At 38.6% G+C, this 24135-nt stretch overlaps 2 protein-coding genes and 1 long non-coding RNA gene across 3 annotated transcripts; 1 reads left to right on the forward strand and 2 right to left on the reverse strand.

The window, feature by feature from the left end:
- Positions 1-6335: 6335 nt before the first annotated feature.
- Positions 6336-6967, reverse strand: LOC133662649 (uncharacterized). The gene is made up of 4 exons (XR_009828127.1): positions 6869-6967; positions 6637-6743; positions 6467-6544; positions 6336-6377 (listed from the first exon to the last, which is right to left on the reverse strand). It is a non-coding gene; the product is annotated as an uncharacterized LOC133662649 (long non-coding RNA).
- Positions 6968-7421: 454 nt separating this feature from the next.
- Positions 7422-9093, reverse strand: LOC133662577 (uncharacterized). Its single transcript, XM_062066690.1, has 4 exons — positions 8722-9093; positions 8502-8622; positions 7834-7968; positions 7422-7747 (listed from the first exon to the last, which is right to left on the reverse strand). The coding sequence occupies exons 1-4, from the start codon at positions 9064-9066 to the stop codon at positions 7422-7424; spliced, it is 927 nt and encodes a 308-aa protein (XP_061922674.1). The 5' UTR covers positions 9067-9093.
- Positions 9094-13219: 4126 nt separating this feature from the next.
- Positions 13220-23975, forward strand: LOC133662578 (class I histocompatibility antigen, F10 alpha chain-like). The gene is made up of 10 exons (XM_062066692.1): positions 13220-13256; positions 14174-14440; positions 14613-14891; positions 16590-16898; positions 17082-17174; positions 17363-17472; positions 17891-17950; positions 18187-18374; positions 20441-20571; positions 23905-23975. Exons 1-10 carry the CDS (start codon positions 13238-13240, stop codon positions 23973-23975), a joined length of 1527 nt encoding a protein of 508 aa, XP_061922676.1. The 5' UTR covers positions 13220-13237.
- The last annotated feature ends 160 nt before the right edge of the window (positions 23976-24135 follow it).

Raw genomic sequence — 24135 nt, forward strand, 5'->3', positions numbered from 1 at the left:
CTACAAGACCATCAGCTTGACCAACTGCGGGCGTAATGTCGGGTTTATTTTGTAACATGTGCTTTTATTTTGACACTGTTTAAACCGGCTCACGTGCACATAAAAAATATCTTAGCATCAGCGTTCACTATTGATGACAAAAACAAAAAGTAGATATGTCCGATAATATCGGCGGATAAATGCTTTGAAATGTAATATCGGAAATTATCGGTATCTGTTTCAAGAAGTAAAATTTATGACTTTTTAAAACGCCGCCGTACGGAGTGATACACGGACGTAAGGAGAAGTACAGAGCGCCAATAAACCTTAAAAGCACTGCCTCTGCGTGCCGGCCCAATCACATAATATCTACGGCTTTTCACACACACAAGTGAATGCAAAGCATACTTGGTCAACAGCCATACAGGTCACACTGAGGGTGTCGTATAAACAACTTTAACACTGTTACAAATATGCGCCACACTGTGAACCCACACCAAACAAGAATGACAAACACATTTCGGGAGAACATCCGCACCGTAACACAACATAAACACAACAGAACAAATACCCAGAACCCCTTGCAGCACTAACTCTTCCAGGATGCTACAATATACACCCCTGCTACATCCATGACTGTATATATCTGTATCGGTTGATATCGGAATCGGTAATTAAGTTGGACAATATCGGATATCGGCAAAGAAGCCATTATCGGACATCTCTAACAAAAAAGTTGTGAAATCTTCCCACATTGTAAACAAAAAACATAAAGACAAATTCCATCGAAGACAAAATAAAAACCATAGTAATTACTTTTTTTTTTTTTTGTAAATTTTTGTCGATTGCACGTTTCATGTTTTTTTGTATGTTCTTTTTTTCTTAATTATTTTTGCTTCAATTTGTAAAAACTGTTGGAAAAGTAAAGAGAAAAAATATGTTCATGTACATATTTTGAAAAACATGTTTAAATGGATGGATGGATGTTTACTTGCATTTTGTGATTGTTTGACTTTATTTGTGTCATATTTTCTGTTGAAATAAAGTTTGACCAAAAAAAGAGCCGTGATTGGTCAGCTTGTCACATCATTTCCGGGGTTTTGCACAGCCCACCTTTGCTAACGTCTTGTAAGATTTCGAAGCAATTACCGTTGTGTCAAAATGATTAGGCTCCAGCGACCCCGAGAGGGACAAGCGGTAGGAAATGGACGGATGGTTAGTTCCTGCTCCAACATTAAAGTAAGTGTATTTTCAGAAGCCATTAGTCTATAACCACTGTTACACACAAGAAGATGTCACTCTCGCTCTCTATATAAATTAAAAACCAGGCAGAGGTTTTATTTAACAAATATATTCAATATTTTTGTCCACCCTAACATTACAATCAGTTTGAACAGTACCACGGTGTTTAAATATGAATCAAGCGATTATTTGGCGTACGCCAAAGAATCACTTAACTAATAGTTAATATATATTTAATATCAATGTGAGTGTGAATGTTGTCTGTCTATCTGTGTTGGCCCTGTGATGATGTGGCGACTTGTCCAGGGTGTACCCCGCCTTCCGCCCGAATGCAGCTGAGATAGGCTCCAGCACCCCAGGTTACCCTGAAAGGGAAAAGCGGTAGGAAATGGATGGATGGATTACTGCCTTTGAAAAATTCTGGTACTTTTTTATGCTGCCGCGCGGTGGGGACATTATTGAGTCAAGGTGCATGTTGTGTGTCAACGTGCACACAAAGAGCGCATACAAGCAGAAACAGTGTGGTGAGGAAGAATGGCAAAAAAACAGCAATTATAGTGGTTAATAAAAAAGGTGTGTGAAGCACAACATGGAAATATTTGGGTTTCAAAACTACCGATAAAGGTGGAACTTTAAAACTTGTGTAGTGGATTGTCCAGAGCTTAAACAGCAACAAAAGTGAATTTAGTACAACAAGTTTATTTTCTCATAGTCAAAAGGGCATAAGTTGGATTGTTTTGTCCCTGCAAACAAACGGCCGTCCTCCGGAGGACTCACAAAAAGCAATCTCTCTCCAGTCCCGGTCTCCTGCCATTTTTATCTGTCTCTTCGTGCGTCACTCTGTTTTTTCTCGTGCGTCACTCTTGTGGTCTTCGACATGTTTGTTTTTGCAACATCCTTGAATCCCTTAATCATACTTAGACAATCAAAACATTCTGTAGACAGGTTGGCACGACTTAATATTCACTTTTGTCCCACACCCGGTCCATTCAATGGCACAGAATAGAAGAGCAATTGAATGAGCGTACATTCTTGACAGACATGAAATATAGTTCAAAGGTCAGAAATTCTACTACACTTGTCTTGCCAAAGGTGACAATACAGTATTACCATTTCAGTGGCCTAGTGGTTAGAGTGTCCGCCCTGAGATCGGTAGGTTGTGAGTCATATCAAAGACTGTAAAAATGGGATCCGTTACCTCCCTGCTTGGCACCCAGCATCAAGGGTTGGAATTGGGGGTTAAATCACCAAAAATGATTCCCGGGCGCGGCCACCGCTGCTGCTCACTGCTCCCCTCACCTCCCAGGAGGTGATCAAGGGTGATGGGTCAAATGCAGAGAATAATTTCGCCACACCTCATGTGTGTGTGTGTGACAATCATTGGTACTTTAACTTTAACTTAACCTTGGCTTCAAACTTAGGTAAATATTTAAATAACAAACATTCGGATCTGCACAGACTATAAAGAGTGACAGATAATGTAGTTAGCAGCGCCTCCGATGCACATATAGACACGTAGAAGCGCACACAGCTGGTTGGCTTGTTGCCAATTATTAGCGAAGTCCAAACTGCCCACGTAGCGTAAACTAATGCAAGTGTTCTGGACCAAAAATCACTCCATATTCCCTACTGCTCACTAGTGTTGCCATATCTGAGTTATTGTGCAGAAATATGGGGAAATAATTACAAATGTGCGCTTCATTCACTAACTGTGTTACAAAAAAGATTAATTGGAATAATACATAATGTTGGATGTAGAGAACATACAAACCCTTTATTTATTAAATCCAAAAATATTGAAATTGAACGATTTGGTGCATTTGCAAACAGCTAAAATTATGTACAAAGCAAACTATAACCTGCTACCCAAGAATGTACACCAATTCTTCTCAACTAAAGAAGAGAAATATAACCTTAGAGGACAATTTAATCTAAACATTAGTATGCTTGTACAACACTTAAGACAGGGCTATTCAACTACATAATGAAGAGGGCCGCAGTTTCTAGACCCCAAGGTCTCAGGGGCCGGACATCAAAATGTGGATGTTTCTTCAGAAAGTGCCTCCACAGACTGTGTTTACTTATTTATAAAGTAAACACATCAGCTTTCACACTGCACTGTCAATAAATTCATTATTCGGCCCTCGCTACTCGTTCCCAATGTGTGCATCTCGACAGATAGTTAACAGCATTAATAAACAGAAGCCAAGTTTTGTTGATGATTGATGTTCCTTCTTTTGAATTATTTTTCTTCCTCAGTTTTATTTCTTTATACGTCTTCCTTAATGTAGGTTTGTAAGACTGAAAATATAAACATTACAAAAGTATAATGTCCATTGTGTATGTTACAAACATAAATATTGTCCATTGTGTATGTTACAAAAATAATGTCCATTGTGTATGTTACATAAATATGGTCCATTGTGTATGTTACATAAATATGGTCCATAGTGTATGTTACATAAATAATGTCCATTGTGTATGTTACATAAATATGGTCCATAGTGTATGTTACATAAATACTGTCCATTGTGTATGTTACATAAATATGGTCCATAGTGTATGTTACATAAATACTGTCCATTGTAAATAAATAAATGGGTTGTACTTGTATAGCGCTTTTCTACCTTCAAGGTACTCAAAGCGCTTTGACAGTATTTCCACATTCACACGGCGGGAGCTGCCATGCAAGGCGCTAACCAGCAGCCAACAGAGGCAAAGGGTGAAGTGTCTTGTCCAAGGACACAACGGACGTGACTAGGAAGGTAGAAGTTGGGAATTGAACCCCAGTAACCAGCAACACTCCGATTGCTGGCACAGCCACTCTATCAACTTCGCCACGCCGTCGTTGTTACATAAATATAGTACATTGTGTATGTTGCATAAATAATGTCCATTGTGTATGTTACATAAATAAAATAGAAGGTTTAGTGTTAATACACACAGCAAACACTATAGGTGTTGCTTTGTCGTCCTCTGCTGGTCAAATTCGGCGTTACATGTATTTACCAGTTTCGATCGCCAGAGTTAAACAGCCAAAAAAAACAACACGACCACGAATACAAAAGACACATCAAAAAGTCTGCAATTTCAATACATTCTTACTTTGATGTCCACTCGCTGTTAAAAGTCTAATTTTCGCGATTTATTTAGCTTTTATTCAGGGTCAATAGTGCAATCTTCCTCGACTCCACTGCTGCTTCATTTTGACACATATGCATCGCTTTGGCCCTCTGCGGGGTGGCGGGGGTACCGCATACATGAGCAACCCTGTTTTGAATGGTTTCATCAAGCCTATTTGGGTGTTGTTCGGCGGGCTAAATGAAAAGTTTTGTCTTGAGACTTAAGCTCTTTTGTATATACGTATGTGGAATTAATTTATGGAATGGATTAAACAAGGAAATCAAACAAAGCACTTATATGATCCAGTTCAAGAAACTGTTCAAACTACGTTAAAGTGTTCACAAAGTACAAAAAATAATTATGATAAACATTTTCAATCTTTTTTTTTTTTTTTTAAACAAAAACGAGATCGTCTCATTAATCTCCTATAGAAACCATACATAACTTAACTATTTATTTATGAGAACTTAAATTATTGTGTATATGTATATATTTCTAATATGTATTATGTATGAATTAAATGTATTTACTGTTGTGTCTCCTGACCAAAAGGGCTTTTTCACATTTTTTAAATTTTACCTTTGAAACTTAGGATAACTCTTGTCTTAAAAATAAAACAAAGAAAAATAACATAAATCATTATTTTTCCTTATAAAAATAATTTAACAGAATAATAATTAAAAAAATCTCTGAAGGAATATGTTGGTAGAGTGGCCGTGCCAGCAATCGGAGGGTTGCTGGTTACTGGGGTTCAATCCCCACCTTCTACCATCCTAGTCACGTCCGTTGTGTCCTTGGACAAGACACTTCACCCTTGCTCCTGATGGCTGCTGGTTAGCGCCTTGCATGGAAGCTCCCGCCATCAGTGTGTGAATGTGTGTGTGAATGTGGAAATAGTGTGAAAGCGCTTTGAGTACCTTGAAGGTAGAAAAGTGCTATACAAGTATAACCCATTTATCATTTATTTATCATTATAATGGCTCCGTCTCATGGTCATAAGTATAACTGCACAAGCCACAGTGATAAATACAGTAGTTCCGCAAAACCATAACAAGTCCCCAAAATGATTCTATATTATACTGTAAACCCAGGTAACAAGTGAACGTTATGTGAACGTTAGGAGAACGTAGTGGCATTGTTCTGGGAACGTTAGTTTATAACGTTGAAAGAACGTGAGGTTGTGGAGTTCTAGCTTGGTTAGCTGAACGTTAGCCAAGAACGTTTGGCTAGAACGTTTAGGGAACTGTTTAGGAACATGCTATTTACATCTGTTTTTATGCTATATTGTCAGGAATAACACTCAAACAGAAATTTCAGCAGAATTAATTCTTTATTAGTGATAGTGATTAGTGATTTCAACAGAATTAATTCTTTATTAGTGATAATTATAATACAATAGAAATGGAATGCAGTGGTCTTGGTCGTGCGCGTCAGTGTACTCCTGCCCCTTCTTGTTGGTTCTCTTCCTGGAAGTAAATAATTATAGATATTCACAAATACAACAAAGACAGCACTGGAATGTAGATTAATTGAATTCAATTAAAACATGGCATAATTTACTCCTTGTTTACCTGCTCAATGCTCACTGGTCTCACTATAGTCCGTTTGCTTGGTTCTTTTCCCTTTCCCTGTTTTCTTCTTCGCGCTTCCTGCAAGTAGTTATAATCGCAAATTCAACAAAGAACTGGGATCTTCATGAATTGAATTTAAAAATTGGCATAGTTACTTTATCATTTACCTGGCCACTCTCACTGTCCTTTTCCTTTGTACACTTCCCTTTGCCCTTCTTTGCCGTCGCTTCCTGCAAGTATTTATAATTGCAAATTTAACACAGAACTGGGATCTTCATGAATTGAATTAAAAAATTGGCATAGTTACTTTATCATTTACCTGGCCACTCTCACTGTCCCTTTCCTTTGTACACTTCCCTTTGCCCTTCTTCTCCGTCGCTTCCTGCAAAAAGCCAAGAAAACGGACAGTGAGATGTCACTGTCCGTTTTCTTGGCTTTATCCTTGTTCTTCGCCGTCGCTTCCTGCAAGTATTTATAATTGCAAATTCAACACAGAACTGGGATCTTCATTATTTGAATTAAAACATTGGCATAATTACTTTATCATTTACCTGGTCACTCATCTCACTCTGTTCTTTTGCTTGTTTCTTTTTCCTTTTTTGTCCTCCCTCTTAATTCCTCCTCTTCTCCTGCAAGTAGTTATAATTGCAAATTCAAAAGACATGCAGTGGAACTTCAATAAAATGGAATTCAAAATCGGGATATCTTATCTTCTCCGTACCTCAAATTTTGAACCTCCCTTTCGAAAAGTGGCCAGTTTCAGGACCTCTCCAAGCTCACAATCCACTTCAGCTGTGGTCGTCTGCTTGTAAACACCCCTGCATGCCTCTGGAATCACCAGCACAATTTAGAATTCCCTTTAGAATAAATACTATAATAATAACAGCTAGATCGACCTTGTGAGCATACATGCAACATATGTTCAAAGATGAAAACCTATTATTAACACTTACTATTTATTATTCTGTAAAGGGGCAAGTCCTCAAACGCCACTTTTCCTGTCTTTCCACGGAGGCCAAGCTGCTCCAGGACTTTGTTTGTGGCAATTTTCCTCAACATTGTCCTCACCGTGTCTGCCAAATTCTGCCCACCAAGAGCAGTAAGAGCTTTCACCTATACAAATAAATAAACAACAATATTGTACTTGATTAGAACATGTTTTTTGATAACTGAGCAAGATAATTTTGCAGTGGGGAATTAAAACTAATTACCAGCTGCTTTCTGAGCAGAAGATCAGTGTCGAGCCGTTCACAGAAGGCCTTCAGCTGCTCAAGAGTCTCGAAAGGCTTCTCAATGAGATCTTGAACATCCACAGCTTCTGGCCCCACAGACTGTGCTGCCAGCCCTCTCAGCATGCGCATAATTTCTCCCTGGTTCTCAAGTATATTTTGAACTTTCATGTTCAACTGTAAAACTGCAAAGACAACAAAAGTCAAAGAGGTAATTCGTATTACTGCCCGTTGTAACAGCCTGTTTAACACCACCTATCAACAGTTAAATAGCCAACTAACGTTCACTGTCAAGGGCATTCCTGCTGTTTCTTGGAGCGGTCTGGTACTGACTCGTACTGGCTGGAGTGGTCTGGTACTGGCTTGAGCTGGATGCATTATTCCTGTCTGGACTGAGCCTGGAAGTGCTGCTTCTCGCTGGGCTGTGAGGTCGGCCTGGATGCCTTGGAGTGGTCTGGTATTGGCTGGTACTGGCTGAAGTGGTCTGGTACTCGCTGGAGATTGGAAAGTTAAATGGTGGGAGCTCTGGCAGTGGGGGTGCCTGGACGAGGATCTGTGGTTTCTCTTTTCTGCACTTCTTTTTTGGCCGAATTTCCTCTTCGTCTAAACCAACGAAGACAATAAAATTTATGCACCACTAAGTAGTGTTTGAGTATTGTAAGTAAACAGTCTTTGAAAAGTGACTATACCGTCAGCATCAAACACATCTTCCTCATCGTTTCTATAACGTTCAGGGGTGATGTGGCTCCGTTTGGTTGACACTTCTTCTGGGCTCGAAAACATTTCAGCTTGTTTTTGGTATTGAAGGGCCTTGTCAAAGTCTTCTGCAAAATTTCAAAGTATGCTGATGACTCAAGATGAATCTAACTTATGTTGTTTCAAATATAAGTCAAAGTCAAAGTCAAAGTCAGCTTTATTGTCAAACAACTGTTTGTACAGGACATACAGGTGGACGAAATTACGTTCCTCTCACAACCACGGTGTCTATAAATATAAGTGTAAAAGAAGAATAAAAAAAAAAAAGACAACAATTTAAACAGTCGCATGAGGGGGGGGAAAAATATACAGGGGAAGAAGATATTACCAGAATATCTATATTGCAACGTATGTATTCAAGTATTTAGATGGGAGTGCAAAGTGCAATGTAAACAGTGTAAACAGTTAAAACAGTTAGCAGCATTTTGAGTCCGGAGTAAAGTGGCTAAGTGATAGATGGTGTGTGTGTGTGTGTGTGTGTGTGTGTGGGTGAGTGGGTGAGTGGGGGGGGGGGGGGGGTGTAGTGTCTCAGTTCACAGTTCAGATCAGATTGCAGGGCAGAGTGATATGACATGATATGACTTTGACAATATTCCCTTACCAGTCAATGTTTTCCTGAAAACCCGAATTGGCAGCCTATCCCAGACTTCTTTGTCAGGAATCTCAGCTTTCCGGATTCTGGAGTGGGTAGGATTTGGCCTTGGCCAATAGCAGAAGCTATTCTGAAGATAAAATAATCCAGTCATGATGAATGACATAATAATTAATAATAAGCTACAATATTATGCCTATGCACAGTACTTTTCAGAAAAAGTAATAACCTTTCCATCATCTTCTGTCCATATGGTTGGGACAACAGCGACTGAACGTTCACCAAGGAACTCAACGACCACAAAAGAAGGAGCCATCTGGAAAACTTTCTTGAGTAGCTTCAAAAGGCTGTCCAATGCATTATGTTTGACATGATATTCGGTTGCCAACAAACTCAAATGATCTTCAAAGCAGTCACTATCACTCTCATTTTCTGAATCAGATGACAAGGTGACTTGATGGTCGATTAGTCTCCAATCAGCATCATTTTCATCAGGCTCATCACTATCAGGGCCACTGTAGGTGGCATTGTCAGCACCCGCGGCAGTGCAGGAAGCAGTCTCCGCAGCATCCATGTACTGAAGGGTTGTCACTGTTTCTGGAGTTGAGATTGCCGTGTCATTCTCTTGCTTGCTATCATCACTCTCTAATTCTAAAGTTGACTGTCGGCATTGCTTCTTCAAATGCCTAGTTGTGGCAGCCCATCTACGCTTATAAGCCCTCTGTTGAAACTTCTTCATTGTGTTTATTCTATAAAAAAAAACCCAAGGAAAATGGGTTGCCCTATTATCGCCCACACGGAACTATAACGTTCACGGAACGTTCAGGCAGCATTTGTGCCATATGGACCTCAAACCATGACACTGACGGGGCAAATTATTGTTTAACTAGGCTACAGATAGATCCACCCTTCTTCAGAAGTCATTTGTTGGTCTTTGGTCAGTTTGGAAACTTTATAACAGCCAACCTGCACGAGAAATGTATGCTAGTTAGCGCCGGCCGTTGAGCATGGCGCGCATTTGACACAACGCTAAAACCGTAAAATGGTCTGAAATTAATCATGTAGGTTGGAAATTGTTATACAAAAACGTGCTTTGTATTTCACTCTTTCTATCTACTTACTTGTGATAAATGGATGGCGCACCCAATTGCCTGAATATCAGGATCCTGGAATTTGCAGCTTAGCCTTCGTCCTTCTTTGTCTCACCGAACAGCTTCAACGCGCATGCGTGCAGCCTTCTTCTTCTTCTTCTTCTTCTTCTTTTGATTTTTTATGGCGGTTGGCAAGCAACCTTGTGGTGTGCATTACCGCCACCTACTGTGCGTGCAGCCTTGACTCAGCCGACGTCAGATTGTTCACAAAACACAACACGTTCGCAGAACGTTAGGGAAACGTTACAACATACTGTTTAAAAAGTAAATTTGCGAAAAAAACACTCGTAAAAGCCTAACAGTCGCTGTTTCCATTGCAGGCAAATTATATTTGGGTAGTGTGTGTCAGATAGTTTTTGATATGTTCTAAGAATGTTCTTAGAACGTTCTCATCTTGCATAACCAAAAGAGAACCATACAGTAACGTTACGTTAACGTTAGGTGTTACCTGGGAAGTTGGTCAAATAGGACAAAATAAAAATAATTACTTGTCACTGTCATTAATTGATTTTTTGTAAACAAATACATAAATGTGTTACTAACCGTGTCATTGATTTATTCAATGTAAAAGTACATTTAATTATTGGATTATTTATTTCAAAGTTCAATTATTGAATCATTTAATTATTAATTGATTTCATGGTTTATTTATTATGTCACAATTTGATGTGGAGGAGCAGCGGCTTTACTTGGAGCTTCTCACCCTATCTCTAAGGGAGAGCCACGCCACCCGGCGGAGGATTGATTGATTGAGACTTTTATCAGTAGATTGCACAGTACAGTACATATTCCGTACAATTGACCACTAAATGGTAACACCCGAATAAGTTTTTCAACTTGTTTAAGTTGGGGTCCAGGAAACTCATTTCGACCGCTTGTACCCGTGATCTTGTCCTTTCGGTCATAACCCAAAGCTCATGACCATAGGTGAGGATGGGAACGTAGATCGACCGGTAAATTGAGAGCTTTTCCTTCCGACTCAGCTCCTTCTTCACCACAACGGATCGATACAGCGTCCGCATTACTGAAGACGCCGCACCGATCTGCCTGTCGATCTCACGATGCACTCTTCCCTCACTCGTGAACAAGACTCCGAGGTACTTGAACTCCTCCACTTGGGGCAAGATCTGCGGACAACCCGCAGAGCATTGTTGTTATAATTATTATTAATACCAGGATGAAAACATTCAGTATATTCAGACAAACAATATTACACATGCCCAAACTTATTACTTCATTATTGTATTAATAAAATATATGTATTATTATATTAAATAGTCCACATTTTCAAAACATTAATTGGGTCAAAGTCAAATAAGCTTGTAAGTGTTTTTTGCCAACATTTCCTTACTTGACGGTGGCACCTAAAAATGTTGAAAAAAGATAACAGCAGTCAATGTTTGGCTTTACCGTGTCTAATTTCACTTTCACTTTCCTTTTCTTTGATGATTTGCCCACCAAAAGCGTCTGCCTCACACTTTTCCCCACTTTCAGCACTTTGATCAATCGCATGAATGCTTTCAAGTTAGTTATAAGAGCGGTCGCCCTTCTCGATGCAACCCTGTCCGGGAATCGAACCCATGCAAGGCAGAAGCGTGTCCCGTTACTCCACCAGGGACGCCTTACGCTTGGAAGACATAATGGAGGTTCAAATTCAGAAGTGAAATAAAAAGAAAAAAAGTGGGGACGCACTTTCTACCCTATCAATCACAATTTGAGTTTGAGTTTGATTTTGAGTTTCTCTTTTCAACATGTTCGAAAAGGAGTAGGAAGAAGCAGAGCTTATTTAATCCTACCCCTTTTCTTTTACGTAACAGTTGCTAAAACTTTTGTTCACTTCCTGTTCTCAATTTAGTCACAATATACTCCACAAGTAATCACAATATAGTAAATTTTACTCGAAGAGCTTTGCCATTGTCCGCCATTGTAGTCAATAAGCAATTTTTTCTCTAAACTCTTGTTGTGGGGCAGACTGGCTCATAAATAAACATACATGCTTCGCTGTTGCCATTTCTAATACAAAGTACCATACAGTTCTAAATGTGATTTGTCAGCAAACTACATATGGAAGCGGTAAAAACTACAACATGGCTGACGGGGAGAAGACGCAGTCGAGGTGGCTGCACGTAAACAAGACCGCTCACAAAACGCATCCTGAATAGACAGGCAGAAAGATGGTCTGTAAGACATAATCTATGCAAAATGTTGACCAAAGAACCACCATTACATGTATGAAGACCACAAGGAAGTGTTTTAAACGTAGAAAAAAAACAATCATGAAATGACCCTTTTGCATGTACTATGTGGCTTTCACCATGGAAACACTCATTTAAATCATGTTATCATGCTCCTACCGGTCGCGTTTTTTCAGGGCATTTTAGAAGCAGTGCATCTACAACAGAATCCACTTTACACCACGCTGAAGGTGCGCTAATAGAAGATGCTGGCAATAACTGCAACTGTGCTCTGAAATGTTTCAGACACACAAAAAATGTATATTGCAGTATGTTTTCATGTAGAAGATATGCTCATAATGTCCCCTATATGAAAAAATGTACGTCATTTGTATGCTTTCCTGGGAGGACTATAACACGATCACTGATTGGATGTTCAACCTTTTCATTACTTTTAACTCTAAATGTCATCTTCTTTCCTCTTTCTTCCTCTTTCTTTCTATTCAATGAATAAATTGGTGAACATTAGAAGAAAATAAACCTCTGATAGGGAAATTTGGCTGCAAACTTGACGCGCCGGTTGTTCTTGTCAGGTCACGTGATTTCCCAGAAAACTCTACTCAAGCATTTACCCGACGTGGCCACATGGGGCGCTCTCTATCAATGATGACGTCACAGAATGCTGACTTTTTTTTTTGGATTGATTGAGACTTTTATTAGTAGGTTGCACAGTGAAGTACATATTCCGTACAATTGACCACTAAATGGTAACACCCGAATACGTTTTTCAACTTGTTTAAGTCGGGATCCACTTAAATTGATTCATGATACAGATATATACTATCATCATAATACAGTCATCACACAAGATAATCACATTGAATTATTTACATTAGTTACAATCAGGGGTGTGGAGGGGGGGGGGGTAGGATATGGACAGCAAGTAGTGGACATATAGAGAGACAGAGAGAGAGAGAGAGAGATCAGAAGGCATAAGAAAAAGTATCTGCATTTGATTGTTTACATTTGATTATTAGCAATCCGGGGAGGGTGTTAGTTTAGGGTTGTAGCTGCCTGGAGGTGAACTTTTATTGCGGTTTTGAAGGAGGATAGAGATGCCCTTTCCTTTATACCTGTTGGGAGCGCATTCCACATTGATGTGGCATAGAAAGAGAATGAGTTAAGACCTTTGTTAGTTCGGAATCTGGGTTTAACGTGGTTAGTGGAGCTCCCCATTCCATCCCCATGACTCCTCATTGGCTCAGGTGGCGCATTCTTAAAAGGGCCTCGACACTTCCTTGTTGGTGTTTCCTGGTTGTTAGTCAGTTTGTCTTTCTCAGCGGGATTAAAAGTGGAAAACATCTTTTTATTTTGTGCTGACATCATGAACTTGTTTTTATTATGTCTTTTGGTCGTGCAAATGCACAGCGGGGCGCCTGGTAAGTCCTCCTTTTAAAAATAAATATATATATATATAAACATTATTCATAAATCCTCTTTGTGCCTCCACTTATTCTGTGAGTTTCTACTTATTAATTCTACTCGTTCTTATCTTATTCAAGCTTATTATTACCTTATCATTATTTGTTTGAAACATATCTATTTACAAAATCTAATCTGTCATTTATTTTTAATCCTAACATTTTTTACTTTGAGATAACAAGAATCACTTAATTGTTTTCATCTTCATTGTTGTTCAACTTGAACAAATTCACTCACTTTCCTGTCATCTTTAATTGAACTGTGACTGAGGAAATTCTCCTGAAATACATCAATATTATTTTTGTGTTTTATCATTTGTTTAAACTTTGAATGGGATTTATTGAACATATCATTTCCCACTAAAAAAGCTCATACAAATGATGTGAAAATAATTGATGTCTTTTCTTTTAATTAGGACAAACTAAATGCCTAAACAAATGTTTAGATATGTACAAATAATTTTGAAAAATACAAACTTGTTATTAAAGGTTAAACAATTTATTTAACCTCCTGTGACATAAATGTAAAATATTTATTGAGAAATGAAAGTAGTTATTAGTCTGTGTGTTGAGGGTGTGTACAACTTTGGGCGTCTACACATTCGTACTTGACATTATTCATCCTCCATTGGAGAAAAAAAATATGTTTATTTTCAAAATGTACAAACTGTCAACAGATGGCTTATTAAAATAAATGTTAGTAATATTATTATTGTGTTGTATTTTTCATAGACACCATGTGACTGTAGACTGTGATGTCTGGCAGTGTTTGATGTTCACTTTAAGACCCGACTGAAGACTGAATGACATCAAATATTCACACTGCAAGATTGTTGAACATGACACAAAATAATAAAAAGTTGCTCTTCTTTCAGTGATTCACACGCTGAAGTATTTCTACACTTCGTCCTCTCAAGTTCCAAACTTCCCAGAGTTTGTGATGGTTGCTTATGTTGATGAAGTCCAGGTGGTTCACTATGACAGCGAGAGCAAGAAAGCAGAAGCCAAACAGGACTGGATGAACCAAATCACAGAAGAGGATCCAAACTACTGGCAGAGAAACACAGAGAACTGGGTTGTTGCTGAGCAAGTCTACAAAGTCAACATTGAAATTCTTAAGAAGCGTTTCAACCAAACTGGAGGTTTGTTTATCTTGAACTTTCTACTATTCAAATATATTTGATGTACTCTTTTTATACTGTAGTAAAAACACACATTACTGCACTGACACTTGTCTCTGTCCATCCCATAATATTCTACATAAAACACATTGTGTGTGTTTCACTCTGCTTTACAACACTTTGTGTCTCTCAGGTGTTCACATTGTCCAGTTGATGTATGGATGTGAATGGAATGATGAGACTGATGAAGTTAAAGGTTGGCATCAGGAAGGTTATGATGGAGAAGATTTCATGTCGTTGGACATGAAGACATGGACATATACTGCAGCAAAACAACAAGCTTTCCCCTCCAAACTCAAGTGGGACCAGGACATACTTAGACTAGACCACCTAAAGTATTACTACACTGAGGATTGTCCTTCTTACCTGAAGAAGTATGTGAAGTATGGCAAGGAGGTCCTAATGAGAACAGGTAAAAACACACCTTGTACTTTCACCTTTTAACATGTTAGCACGCCTCCTATATGAACATTACTGACATTACACTCTTTCTCTTTATACTTGTCTTTCTCACTTTCTCTCCATCCTCTTCTTTCTCTCCATCTTTACCTTCATTCTCTTCTTTCTCTCCATCTTTACCTTTATTCTCTTCTTTCTTTCCATCTTTACCTTTATTCTCACCTTTTTTCCATCTTTACCTTAATTTTCTATTTTTCTCCATATTTACTTTCATTCTCACCTTCTCTCCATCTTTACCTTCATTCTTTTTTCTCAATCTTTACCTTTATTCTCTTCTTTCTTTCCATCTTTACCTTTATTCTCTTCTTTCTTTCCATCTTTACCTTTATTCTCACCTTTTCTCTATCTTTACTTTCATTCTCTTTCTCTCCATCTTTGCCTTCATTCTTTTTTCTCAATCTTTACCTTTATTCTCTTCTTTCTTTCCATCTTTACCTTCATTCTCACCTTTTCTCCATCTTTACCTTCATTCTCTTTCTCTCTATCATTACCTTCATTCTTTTTTTCTCAATCTTTACCTTTATTTTCTTCTTTCTTTCCATCTTTACCTTCATTCTCTTAATCTTTACCTTTATTCTCTTCTTTCTTTCCATCTTTACCTTCATTCTCTTAATCTTTACCTTTATTCTCTTCTTTCTTTCCATCTTTACCTTTATTCTCACCTTTTCTCTATCTTTACTTTTATTCTCACCTTCCCTCCATCTTTACCTTCATTCTCTTTCTCTCCATCTTTACCTTCATTCTTTTTTTCTCAATCTTTACCTTTATTCTCTTCTTTCTTTCCATCTTTACCTTCATTCTCTTAATCTTTACCTTTATTCTCTTCTTTCTTTCCATTGTTACCTTTATTCTCACATTTTCTCCATCTTTACCTTCATTCTCTTTCTCTCCATCATTACCTTCATTCTTTTTTTCTCAATCTTTACCTTTATTCTCTTCTTTCTTTCCATCTTTACCTTCATTCTCTTAATCTTTACCTTTATTCTCACCTTTTCCCCATCTTTACTTTCATTCTCACCTTCTCTCCATCTTTACCTTCATTCTTTTTTTCTCAATCTTTACATTTATTCTCTTCTTTCTTTCCATCTTTACTTTCATTCACTTTTTTCTCTCATCTTTTCTTTCATTCTTTTTATTCTCACAATCTTTACCTTCATTCTTCTTTTTTTCCATCTTTACCTCCACTCACACCTTCTCTCCATCTTTACCTTCATTCTCTCTTTTCCCCTTCATTCTTTCTTTTTTCTCTCCACTTTTACCTTCTCTCTCTCTTTTCTCTCCATCTTCATGCTCACATTCACTCCATCTTTAACTTCATTCTCTTTCTTTCCATATTTACATTTATTCTCACCTTCTCTCCATCTTCATCTCCGTTCACACCTTCCATCCATCTTCACCTCCGTTCACACCATCTTTACCTCCATTTCCAACTTCTCTCCATTTTCACTTCCATTCACAACTTCTCTCCATCTTCACCTCCGTTCACAACTTCTCTCCATTTTACCTCTGTTCACACCTCTCCATTGTATCTTCTTTTTGTCCTTTTCTTTCCATCTTCACCTCCGTTCACACCTTCTCTCCATCTTCACCTCCGTTCACACCTTCTCTCCACGTTGTCTTCTGTCCACACGTGACATCACTTCCTGTGCAGAGCTTCCAGAGGTGTTCCTCCTCCAGAAGACGCCGTCCTCTCCGGTCACCTGCATGGCGACAGGTTTCTACCCCGACCTAGCCGACCTGTTTTGGAGGAAAGACGGCGAGCAGATGTTCGAGGACGTGGAGCACGGAGAGCTGCTCCCCAACCACGACGGAACCTTCCAGATGTCGGTGGAGCTGAAAGTGGAGGTGACGGCCGACGTGGAGGGCAAGTACGAATGTGTGTTCCAGCTGTCTGGCGTCGAGGAGGACTTGGTCACCAAGCTGGAGAGAAGAAGCATCCTGAGCAACGCAAGCCATGAAGGTGAGAAAGACACATTTAGTTGGAGATGTTTCCTATCACAAGTCCACCTCTCGCCATTATTGATCCGTGTCGGCATTATTGATCCGTGTCACCATGACAACGCTTAACGTCTGCATGCAAAGTAGTCATGAAGGTTTCCTCTTCATGCTTTGTCACTCCACTTGTGCTTTTTGCTCTCAACAGACCACTGGAGCATCGCCCTCTGTACCACGGCGGCGGTCGTGGCTGTGGCGGCCCTCCTGGCGGCCATCTTCCTCGTCAGGCGACACAGACAAGGTGAGGAACACAGATTGCCTTCTTTTACTTGTCATTGTTGTTATTCTTCTTCTTTTCTTGTTTTTCTTTTCATTCTTCACTTTCTTTTTCTCTTCATTCTTCACTTTCTTTTTCTTCTTCTTCTTCTTCCCCTTCCCCTTTTTCTTATTCTTTTTTTTCCTTTTTCTTCCTCCTCCTCCTCCTCAAAGATCCACAGAGACAGAGCACCCACTCTTACATAGAAACACAGCGTGGCGTGAGGAAAAAGTCCATTTCACCTTTTGTTTCTCTGTCATTTCAGCCCAATACGATCCAGCTCGTAAGTAAAACATATTTTCTTTGAGCCGCAAGAAACAAAGCCGTGGTGAAGCATCACTCATATGAAGGTCTGACGCAGACGTTTGTGACAAGTTTAGCCTGAAAATCCCAACTTTCACAATAAAAGACAGAGTTTCCATCCATCAATACGCCACACTTTATATCGAACTTTTGACATGAGTCCTCATGATGAGGATCGACCAAATGAGACATCAAGTGTGCACATTCAGGTTTGCTGACTCATCAAGAATGTATCTTAGTCAGGAAGTAGAAGATCAGCACTCTGCTTCTTGATGTTTCTAAGTCACCCCTCAAAGATCTGATGTGAGTGATGAGGCACCTTCTGGATGTTCTTCCTCCACCAGTGTGAGGTGTTTGCTTAGCGGGAGTAACCGGCTCACGGTGCGTTTGTCCCACAGCTCGCCACGGCGGGGCCGAGCTCCCCGAGGACATGCCGGCTGAAGGCTGAGTGGGACACGGTGAGTTAGCTCACATGGACTGTTTGCATCTCTAAATGTTCTTGGGACTTTGTGTGAAGAAGATGTTCAACTTGGATTCATGTGTGTTTGTTGGGAATGTGCTGAGTCATCTTCTTCCTCCAGGATGCTTTGTGCACAGAGAGATGTCTCCATGGCTGAGGCACGTCATCACACTTGGAGATGAGATGGAGATGTGCTTTCTTCTTCATCCGACTGCTTCTCTTGCTATACCATAGATTCTTCTTTGGCTGTTGGTGGCTTTCTTTGAATCACCGCTGCTTGTGATCAATATCACATTGTGTCACATCTCTGTCAATAAATTCCGTTTGTTGTCCGCCACGGGCAAGACCAAAAAGCTGCCGAAGATTGTAGACCCGCACAAGACCGGAATGGACTACAAGACCATCAGCTTGACCAACTGCAGGCATAATGCCGTGTTGATTTTGTAACATGTGCTTTTATTTTGACACTGATCAAACCGGATCACGTGCACATAAAAAAAATATTATCTTAGCATCAGCGTTCACTAATGATGACAAAGACAAAAAGGTTGTGAAATCTTCCCCAATTGTAAAATACATAGACAAATTCCATCAAAGACAAAATAAAAACCATAGTAATGACTCTTTTTTTCCCTAAATTTTTATCCTTTGCACGTTTCATGTTTTTTTGTATGTTCTATTTTTTTGGTAATTATTTTGCTTCAATTTATAAAGACTGTTGGAAAATTAAAGTGAACAAATATGTTCATGTACATATTTTGAAAAACGTGTTTACTTGCATTTTCTGATTGTTTGACTTTATTTGTGTCATAGTTTTTGTTGAAATAAAGTTTGACAAAAAAAAAGCCGTGATTGGTCAGCTTGTCACATCATTTCCGGGGTTTTGCACAGCCCACCTTTGCTAACGTCTTGTAAGTGAATTGACTGAATTCTGTTACAAATTCCCACTTTTTCATTTGTGTTTTATCTTTATTAATATGTGTTTTATATACCTGCCACATGTCTTATTTGTGTACTTTCAGCCATAGCATTGTTTTCAGTATTTACTCATGATTATTGCATTTGTCTTAAAGCACAGATCAAAATTGGCAACCATAAATCATGAAGCATTCGATACAATGTCAATACATCTTTCTATTCTATTCTAACCTAATTCTAGATTGTGGCAGACTACATGTAATATGTAAAATTGTCAATTGTTCTTTAAGTGCAATAAGAAAAGTGTACGCCAGGCCTTGCCTTATTTTTGGTTTGTTAGTGTTTTTCCATGTTTAATGTTGAGTTCCTGTCCTGCACACCTTTTTTGTAGTTCCACTTCCCTTTGAGTGTCCTGCAGCAGCTTTATTTTGTCTCCCTGTGTTTAGTCGTTGCTATTTAAGTCTACGGTGCACTGCAAAAACTGATATCTAAGTAAGAATAAATATCTCAAATAAGGGTGACATTTGCTTATTTTCTGTCTGATAAGATAATTCTTCTCACTAAGCAGATTTTATGTTAGAGTGTTTTACTTGTTTTAAGTGTGTTGGTCCTAAATGATCTCAGTAAGATTTTACAGCTTGTTGCTGAGATTTGATGACCTATATTGAGTAAAACATGCTTGAAACTAGAATATCAACTGTTGCAAAGCTGTGTCATCAACACTCACAAGTATAAAACTACTTTTTTAAAGTAATAATTTCTTACTTCAAGCATGAAAAAAAAAAATCATGCGCATATCATTATATCAAGATAATGGCACTAGCATTTACTTCATTTAAGAATATTTTTCAACATATTGGACAAAAAGGTCTCTTTTTCTATCAAGAAAAGTGCACTTGTTATTAGTGAGAATATACTTATTTTAAGGTGTTTTTGGGTTCATTGAGGTTAGCTAATTTTACTTGTTTTGGAAAGTCCTAGCTGACAAGCCACATTTTCTTGTTCTATTGGCAGATAATTTTGCTTAGTTCAAGTAAAATACCCCTCATTTTAGTATTTTTTTTTCTTGTTTTTGAACACTGACTTTTTGCAGTGTGCTGTGGTCTTTGTCGGGAGATTGTTAAAAGTATGTATGCTGTTGAACGCTGTTCCCTCGTCTGACGCTTCCAAGTAAGTATGTTTCCGCATAGTCTTTTTTTCAATGCCGATAACTCCACTTTAAATGAGAAGTTTAAACCGGCAACTGCAGTGAATGGTGAGTCGTGTGTTTCAGTAAAACGTAGATATATTTGTCTCTCTCAGAAAATGTAACTTTTATGGCAAAGGTGCGCCCTTCTCTCTAATTGAGACTAAAGTTAAATATCTCCCTCTCGTCAGCACTAAACATGAAAAATTCGAACTTTCTAACTCGCTGAAACTCGGCCATTTCTCCACCAATTTGAAATCTAAGAACACCAGAACGTTCCCCAAAGCCTTCAGGCGCTGACGTTGTTGTCTATAAGTGGATATTTCGAAGCGTCTGGCCACGATCTGACTTTGCTTGACATGATGGTTTTCTAAAATCACACAGGAGATGTTTCGTCCTGAGGAAGATGGCTACCCACCAGCTGCAGCCAATGAGGGGAACTCCTTTGAAGTCACATGACAGTCCCTCCCAGCCACAACACTTCCTCATTCTCCACCAATCACCTTTCAGACACGGTACGTTCACGAACATGGGACCTCTGAAGTTAAATGTCGTTATAATACTGTAACATGTCTTTATAATATTATCCCTACGTCAAATATAAAACGTTAAACATGAAGTAAATGTGTGGTTGATGCTAGAACATTTAGAGTTGTGTTCTCAGATTAAGCAGTGGCTAGTAGCGTTATAATCGTTGCAGGGGGAACGATTTAAGTGAGACACACAACAGAACGCTGTCAGATCTCGAGTGTGGAATGACATAACTTGCTGTTGAAGTCGGTATAAAAATAACACGAGTAACTTTACAGATCTTATATTTAAAGTTAATTTTTGTAACGGATGAGAGTGCAACAGTACGATCTTTAAACAGTAACTGAACGTAGATTTTTTTTAAAAATTTTTTTGTAAACTTTGTTACCATATTTTGTGCTTACTTATTTATTTTTTATTGTGTTTAAAGTGTACACAGATTACATCCTTTTACTAAAATAGGGACGTTTGTCGAAGATGGAACACATTATCCACAATTCCAACATTTATTATGGGTGTTCCAAAAAACTATTTTCTCCAATTGCGAACCCATTTCAAGAACCAATTAGATGTGTAATTGGAGGGTCCACTCAGACTGTACTTGGTACTTATTTAAGTTTATTACATTACGCTGTCATTAATTTGGAAGGAAACAATTTGTACTAGTATACCTTTCTTTTATTACTTTATGAACTATTTTTTTCATCGGGAAACAACATTTCGTACTCTTGTGTCTTTTTATTACTTTTATTTATTAATGACATTTATTTCCTTCTGTTTCTATTTTGCAGCAAATTGGATTAACCACACAATTTTCCCTTTGGGAATTAATAAAGTAGTTAAATAAGTGTTTTACCATCTTATTAAACAAACAATTAAACATAAATAAATGAATAAATATGTTATTTATATTTTGTTGTGTTGGACAAGCTGCTACTCTGACTAATGTCAGTGCCGCGTATGGAGATTGAAGTGCAACATAGGTGGTAAAAACATGTTTTTGCACTTGATAACATCGAATATGTCCACTTTTCCTTTTTTATGTGGTGTGGATTGTCATCAAAGCTGCCACTTTTGGGATGTAGTCTAATAATAGGAGGCAAATAATCAGTTATTTGGGCGTAGATTGTATCCAGTTGTAGATTTATTTTTGACATGCCGTCATAAAAAGGCAGTTTATTTTAAATGCAGGTCTATTAGCTGCCCGGTAAACTGCCTGACTCAAACAGACTCAACTTAAGTCAAGTCAAGTCAACTTTATTTATAGAGCACGTTTACAACAACTTTTAAATTGAACCAAAGTGCTGTACAGGTTAAAAAGCGTAGAGCAAAAAAACACAAAAAGAAAAAACAAACAAGGACTATAAACAATAAATGAGCCAAACAAGATAGTGCAAAAGCAACACGGCAAAAGGGGTCGAATAAAAAGTAAAAATTGCAAAATAAAAATAATAATAATAAAAGTGCGACAAATTGAAAAAAAAACTAAATTGAAGGGGGTCGGGGGTTGGGGGGAACTAGAAATAGTGGCCCAGTGGGCGGACTCAGCTCAGGTCAAAGGCCAGCAAGAAGAGGTAGGTCTTAAGAAGGGTTTTGAAGACCCCCAGGCTCTGGGCTGACTTAAACAACTTAAATGTGCATGACTCAATTGTTAACTTGATTACGTCAACAATAATGTAATAAATTATATTCAACAATTAACATATTAAATAGGGATCGTTATCTTTTATTTTCATCATTGACAAAGGGAATTTTTAACAATGTTTTTTGCATTTAAGTCGTTTGTTAGTCAATGTTTACATTTGAATGAACAACCACACTGCATGTCTCTCGCATTAACCAGAGATTTCGCAAGTAATTACACCCACATCTATTTTTCTGCTTCTATTTCGAAGGGAGATGCTTGGATCCATTCAGTATTTTTGGGGAAAGCATTATGTCAGGTTTTCAGTGTGTTGAAAATATGCGTTTCAGTGGAAGTCATTGTGCGACCAGAATGTATGTAAGTGTATACTAAAGGAATACCACTGTCCACGCATGCGCGAAGAGCAGGTCACTTCCGAGACTTGCAATATTTTACGACGGAGCTTCTGCTACATCATCCATCCATCCATCCATTTTCTACCGCTTGTCCCTTTTTGGGGTCGCGGGCTGCTATACATCATGTTTTGTGACATTTATGTTTTGTCAATGTTTTGTATAAAAATAATATCTTCCCTGGGAGTATAAAGGAACAAAAATATAAACATGAACAAGGGGTAGATTTAACAAATTTAGGGAGTATTATCGCCACATTTTCCATCACTTTTACTTTTCTGTCGTTGCAATAAATCAATCAATCAAAGTTTATTTATATAGCCTGTCAGAATAATTGTATCTAAGTGATCACAAAACTTTGTGTTGCCATGAGTTCCCGGCGAGAGGACAAAAGCTGTCTTTGATCCTACCAAGCAGAAGGCTTGTAAAACTCCACTGTGTACGATGAGAAGCGACATGAAGGTGTTGGTTTCTTTCTTCTATTGTAATCCACAGGAAGATTTTGTCTTGACCCGAGATCTACAAAGCGGAGAGGAAGCAGGACCTGACGCAAGCTCCAGGCATCTTTTCTTTGAACTGTTTTGTGACCGAGGGCAACGGCTGTTTACGACCCCCCTCTCCCCTTAGAAACAACTGTTGCCATGTAATCAGGGAAAGTCCAAATAAAAGAGGAGGCGTGCAATCTTTCGTCAGAGCGTGGTGGAAGACTGTTCAAAGAGTACAGCCCAGACGTTTCTCCTCAATGAGCTAAATTGAATTCTGTCTCTGTTTAATTCCTTGCTTCTTGTCTGTTTAATAGAAGTCATCAGTGTTTGAACCTGACATAGCCCTTAATCACAAATGACGCACAGTTTCCAAAATAAATACTGTATTCCTAAGGAACTTTTGTTTTGTTTTGTATGTAATCTTTTTTTATAAAATATTGTTATTCAAATAAAGATTACAAAAGAGAAAACCATGGTAACTGGGATGGCGGGCACGATCGTAACTGCCGTAAAACCATTTGACGGAAGTGACGTGGTCTTTGCGCGTTTGTGGACCGATCGTGTAGTGACAGTCACAGGCCATCGTGAATTTCGACCCACCGACCAAACAAAACTGTTTCCACATAACACTCGCCACACGCATAAGGTGCCGTGACGAACATCGGGATTTTGAACATCAAACAAATTGTAGCGTCCAGACAGTCACACGGAATCCGATGCGCTTTGAACTTTTAATCGCCAAATTTACCCCAACAATTTAATTCCTCTCCAACACTGTCATTCTTCTGTCCTCAGGCTGGTATACTTTTCGGCCACCGGGTGGCGGTAGAGACTCCATGTTTTACCTGAAGAAACCTTACTTCTGACCTTTTCACCTTATTGATCTCATCTTTACTGCTGCTTGGCTGACTTCAGTTCAGAGACGACGTGAGCTCCATTTTCAAATTTTTTATTTCATAACGGATTAAAAAACAAAGAACGTTGTTATTGTGAGAATGCTGCAGAGCATTGTCCATCCATCCATCC

This window comes from Entelurus aequoreus, linkage group LG12 (assembly GCF_033978785.1).
Source record: "Entelurus aequoreus isolate RoL-2023_Sb linkage group LG12, RoL_Eaeq_v1.1, whole genome shotgun sequence".
In the NCBI taxonomy this organism is placed as follows: Eukaryota; Metazoa; Chordata; class Actinopteri; order Syngnathiformes; family Syngnathidae; genus Entelurus; species Entelurus aequoreus.